The following is a 5751-nucleotide window of genomic DNA, read 5'->3' as shown; positions in this document are numbered from 1 at the left end:
AGAATGCAATGCCATGAGCGAACGGCATGAGCCATTAAAATGTCCAAATGCATACACGGTCTGCATTCAGTACAAAGTGTTGGGGTAGCAGAAAAAAACATGCCCAAAAGAAAAGAAGAAACAAAATGGAGATTAAGACGGATCAGCTAAGAGACGGTGAACCACAATTGGTACACCCTCTCGAGAAGTACCACCGCAATCCTAGCATCGAAGCGTCTGTACCAAGCAACACCTTAAAGAAGGAAAATCGAGACGCTGCTCACCGGATCAATTGGTCCTAGGGTTTCCCCCGACACACAGAGGGGAGTAGACATAGGGTAGCCACGACACCCTACAGGAAGAAATGGTGCCACCCGAAGGCGGCACCGTGTCGGTGTTGGTCGTGCCGAAGGAATTCTCCCGAAACCCCCCGTCCCCAACCCCTCAACGATCCTATGTTCCTCCCCGCTTAACGCCTCCAATGGAGAAATCCTCCCCGCCTCATGATAGGAGCAAGGGGAGTACGGCCATGCATGCATATAGCTATTGATATGCGGTCGGGCTTATCGCATTCTCGGGCAACACCAAATCATCATGGTCATGAATTCATTATCCACAAGTAGACTCCCGTCCACAAACAAATTTGTGTGCCATACTAGGTAAGCGACGACATGTCCACACAATTAGAGCACTGCCACCGCCGGTCTAGACGACGACGTCTTACACCACCAGTCCACCGATATTAGGACCTTAGTCGGCCTTTTTCTACAAGTTAAAACACCACCTCAACAGGGTTAGAGACAATGGTGGCAAGGGAGGTCAGAAGACCGCCTTTTAAGGAGCGAGGATGATGGCTCCCACTACTGGCCAGCGGGATGGCCGAGAGTACAGAGGCTAGAGGGATGGTGAATAAGGTTGATTCAAAGATGGATTAGGCGGGAGCTAGGGTTTTGGAGATGTTTATAGTAGCTAGGTCCAATATGACGTTGTTTGTACATGTAGTTTCCTTTTTTTTTTTGGTTTGTTGCCTCCTTCTTTTTCTTGTTCAAGTTTTCATTGTATCTATGTATGTTCTCCTGTGTTGTATTCTTTAGCCTTCTTTGGTTATAAATGGCTAGAAATTATTAAAACTTCATAGACATGCAATTTGAGGTGACCGATGTCTATATAGCATTAGAAAATAAAAAATTAGTAAAACTAGTTTCTTTCTTGCATGTACTTCAATGTTCTTAGATCATATTTTGTATGTGTGAGTACTATATTTTTTCTTCACCCATGCACATTTGCAACTGGTTGCCATCAACTTATACCAGCGAATTTCTCAAAACATGATAAAATATTACACAAGAGGTTTTTTAGCCAATATTGCACTTTCTTTTTGGGTCCCAGTAGTTAAATGGGCCAGTCCAAGCTTCTATTGTGACAGGCTGTAAAATGCACTTCGGACTTTAATTTTGGGAACTCCTATTTAGGGCTTTGTTATGCTCAAAATCTATACCTAATAATAAAGGAGCTAAGGTTTCTGCCAAAAAGTTTCGTCAACGCTTTTTTTGGGACCGTTTTACCCTCCCACCAAAGCATAATACAGCAAATTGCCACGTACCGGTTCGTTGTCTTTTCAACTCCTTGCGCTTGAAACAACGATGTGCTGCTCTTGACCCCTTACCATCTAGGAGATCCCTGTCTCTCCTCCCGCTGGACGGGACAAGCGAGCACGCGGCAGAGGGTTTTGTTTCGATTAGGAGTCGTCAGACTCAGAACGGAGCGGAGCGGTGGCGGGCATTCTGGTGGCGCGGTGGACCTCGCGTCTCCAAGTGGTGAGCCTACAGCGTCCGGCCGTTCGATCGCAGTTCGACACAGAGGAGTCCGACGAGGTCGCCAGCCGTCGCGGCCGTCCACACCTTCAGGTGGCGGCTCGCATCTTCATCAGGTGCCGATTGATGGCAGGAGTGGAGTCGCCCCTGCATTAGAGCACGTGGGTGAGTTGCAGCCTTGGGCCACGATGGTGCCGGTTCCGCGCTGCAGGCAGGCATGAAGCGGGATGGCTCTGGCAGATACGTGCGCGCGTCGGCGGCGCCGGGACACGACGGTGGAGGTTCCGCGCTGCCGGCCGGCCTCATATGTCGCTAAGAAGGAAAGCATACTACCTGAACGCGGCGCCATCCGCCCGACGCCAGCGCTCGGTGGCGGCCTCGCTCCTCTTTCCAGTGAGGATTTGATTTGGGGCTGAAACCCACGGGAGAGAGAGGAAAAATCTTATCCGCTCGGCTACTTTCAGTTTAACCCTCTTCTTTATCGTATTTCATACTGGGTCAATTGGTTGATCACGCTATGGCCTATGGGCTTCGTTCCGTACTGGGTCAACCCGTGTCTCAAAACGGCCTAAATAATCGGCAGAAAAATCACATCTAGCGATCAAACACCAGGAAACCAGCAATACGACGAAAACAGCGAAGGAACCATATCGGTCGATTAGTCCCACCTCGCTACGTTACAGGGAGTCTTCCCTGCTTATATACGCCAGTTCCTTGGAAATTAGCAAGCCACCAAGATAAAACAGAAGCATCACCATGACCGGAAAGGAATTATTTCAACGGTGGTGGCCCGTAGCAATCATATGGGAGTGCAGCCAAAAGAAAAATCTCCATGGGTAGACGGAAGGATAAAACAAGGAAGAAATTATGAGAAAGGATTGGGCTGCATCTAGCCGCAACGGTGCATACGAGGATTGTTGCCTAAATATAAATAAAAGGATAAAAGGAAGGGTAGTGCTGAGCGTCCCCCGGGGGATTAAATCCCTGATCCCCCGGGTCCACACCCGTCCGATCGTTTCAGACCAATGGTTAGGATTGGGCCGCTGCTTGCCTCCCCGCGTCGGACCGCCGCCCACGCCGGCAAAACGTTGCCCGCTCCGGCAGCACCACCGTCCTGTACATGTAGCTTCGCCGCCGGCTGATGCTGCCGCCCTTCCAGTAGACGTCGCCGCCCAAGGATGCGGGGATTTCGTTCAGGAGGAAGAACTAGCAGGATAAGGAATGAAAGAAATCAGAAGTAACCTCGTTGCGATTAATGGGCCTTGGCCCACCTTCAAAATCCTTCAGTCTGGATCGAACTCGCGGAGGATCTTCGCTTTTTCAACGGGCTCTACGGTTCCCTAAAAAAAGAAACATCATGGGCCAGGCCCATTTCGCAACGCGAACCCAATATAACTGGCATTCTGGCAGTGGAGTGGAGGGCACCTTCCCTTCTTGCTAGGTTTCCCTCTCCGCCGCCGCAGCAGGCTCTCCTACCACCCTCCTCCCCGCCGGCCCCCGCTCGCCGCCATGGGTCGCATGCACAGCAATGGGAAGGGCATGTCGTCGTCGGTGCTCCCCTACAAGCGGGAGGCCCCGACCTGGGTCAAGGCCACCGGGCCGGACGTGGAGGAGCTCATCATCCGTGCCGCCAAGAAGGGCCAGCTGCCGTCGCAAATCGGCGCCCTCCTCCGCGACGGCCACGGCGTCCCGCTCTCCAGCGCCGTCACCGGCGCCAAGATCGTGCGCCTGCTCAAGGCTCGCGGACTGGCCCCGGCGATGCCCGAGGACCTCTACTTCCTCGTCAAGAAGGCCGTCGCCATCAGGAAGCACCTGGAGAGGAACCGGTCGGACGTCGACGCCAAGTTCCGCCTCATCCTCGTCGAGAGCAGGGTCCACCGCCTCAGCCGCTACTACCGCGTCAACAAGAAGCTCGCCCCCTCCTGGAAGTACGACTCCACCACCGCCAGCACCCTCGTCGCCTGATTCGGTTAAGCTTTGCTCCCGTGACTTGGCTCTCTACAGCTTTGGAGTTCGGTTTTCTTTTAAGTAGCAAGCAGTAAGATGTAACACCCAGTCCTTTGGATTTTAGCTATGTAGTAAGCTGTAACAACCAGCTTTGGAGTACAATCTATCTTTCATGCACCTGGAGAGAAGTATTTTGAGGGTCTGCTGAGACTGGATCAGGGTTTGGTCCTTGGAAGTTAAGATTATGCACAATGTGTCGGAGTTTGGTATCTTTGAGTTGGTTGGTGATGCTTTCCAGACTCCAGTGATGTATTGCTATCACTAATCCTGCAATGAAACTTGACAATGTGGTCTGCATGTTTTATCCTTTTTGTTGTTGTGATCTCAGTAGTTCATAGTTGATGTCTTGATTTGGTGATGTTGTTTTTCTTGTTTAGACATGAGCTCTCCAGCTATCTATTTGCTTGAGCATAGTCCACATTGTAGTATACAGTAGGCATAACCCTGTAAGATTACACAAGCATTTAGTGGTAATGATGCACCGTGCAATAAACATCATGATGCTCTGATTGCAGAACTATTGGGTGGGATAGTGCACTTAACATCTCTTTGTTCCATCTACCATGAGCTAGTCTAAACTCTAAAGTGTCTTAGTTCTTGACTGGTTGCCTTTACGGGGGCAAGGTCTGGTAAATCAGTTGTTCATACCATGTAGGGATTCCTATCATGTATTGTAGTTGGTTATGTGATGCTTCATATAGAAGTTTTCATTTGGGAATTTCGTTCTTTTTTAGACTCTGAAGTGAACTCTGCAGCTCTATCTGTGTGCTTGTGCATAGTTAATACTGTATTGTACATATTAGGTAGTATATCCCTATGAAAGTTCACAAGCTTTTACTGTCAAAGAATTTGAATGATGGCAGTTTCATCGAGTAATGATATGATGTGCAAAATATACGTTGTAGAAATAATATTCTGATTATGGAACTACTAGTACTGATATGGATTGCAAAATAAATATTCTGATTACGGAACTACTAGTACCTTGAGGGATAATGTACTTGAAACATTTCTTTCTTCCGGCTACCATGTCCTGGAATTGAGGTCTTGACCTACTGCATTTCCGAGATATAAAGGTCTTGACCTATTGCATTTCATGGGTATTTTTGCTGTATGTTCATACCATGTAGGGATCCCTACTATGTATTTTTCTTGGTTGTGATGTTTTGTGTCGAGGAAGTACAGGAACATATACTTGCACCATCAGCCGAAAATGGTATTTCCGAAAGCCTGTAATGTTCTAGCCCTCTAGGGTCTAATTTTTAGGGCATGTTTGATTCACATGATTCTTAGAACACAGGAATAGGAAAACTAATCCTACAGGATTTGGAACCTACAGGATATTTTTTAAGTTCAGTTTTCTTTTAAGTAGCAATCAGTGCTGTTAGCTATGCAGTAAGATGTAACACCCACTCCTTTGGATTTTAGCTACGTAGTAAGCTGTAACAACCAGCTTTGGAGTGCAGTCAGTCTTTCATGCACCTGGAGAGAAGTATTTTGAGGGTTTGCTGAGACTGTATCAGGGTTTGGTCCTTGGAAGTTAAGATTATGCACAATGTGTTGGAGTTTGGTATTTTTGAGTTGGTTGGTGATGCTTCCTGAGTGATGTATTGCTATCACACACCCTGCAATGAAACTTGGTAATGGGTTCCTTATGTTTTATCCTGTTTGTTATGATATCATTATATCATAGTTGATGTCTTGATTTCGGGATGTTGTTGTTCTTGTTTAGACTTGAGCTCTCCAGCTCCATGTATTTGCTTGTGCATAGTCCACATTCTAGTATACACTAGGCATAACCCTGTAAGAGTACACAAGAATTTAGTGGCAACGATGTTGTGCAATTAAAATCATGGTGCTCTGATTGCAGAACTACTATTATGTGGGATAATGCACTTAACATCTCCTTGCTCATGCTACCATGAGCTGGTCTAAAGGGTCTTGACTCTTG

The 5751-nt window shown here is 47.8% G+C and overlaps 2 protein-coding genes across 2 annotated transcripts in view; one reads left to right on the top strand and one right to left on the bottom strand.

Annotated features, from left to right (window-relative positions):
• The window catches only part of LOC124673643 (adenylyl-sulfate kinase 3-like), a 6350-nt gene extending 4208 nt beyond the window's left edge, over window positions 1-2142 (bottom strand). Inside the window, exon 1 of the mRNA XM_047209684.1 lies at window positions 2127-2142. Coding sequence (XP_047065640.1) covers window positions 2127-2142 — 16 coding nt within the window. The remainder of the gene's footprint in view (window positions 1-2126) is intronic.
• Window positions 2143-3240: 1098 nt separating this feature from the next.
• LOC124677008 (40S ribosomal protein S13-1-like) lies at window positions 3241-4104 on the top strand. The gene has a single exon (XM_047213015.1). It carries the CDS (start codon window positions 3303-3305, stop codon window positions 3756-3758), a length of 456 nt encoding a protein of 151 aa, XP_047068971.1. The 5' UTR covers window positions 3241-3302; the 3' UTR covers window positions 3759-4104.
• The last annotated feature ends 1647 nt before the right edge of the window (window positions 4105-5751 follow it).

Source organism: Lolium rigidum, chromosome 7 (genome assembly GCF_022539505.1).
Source record: "Lolium rigidum isolate FL_2022 chromosome 7, APGP_CSIRO_Lrig_0.1, whole genome shotgun sequence".
Lineage (NCBI taxonomy): Eukaryota > Viridiplantae > Streptophyta > Magnoliopsida > Poales > Poaceae > Lolium > Lolium rigidum.
Note: the sequence above shows the minus strand (reverse complement) of the source record. Positions and strands in the feature narration are given on the sequence as shown.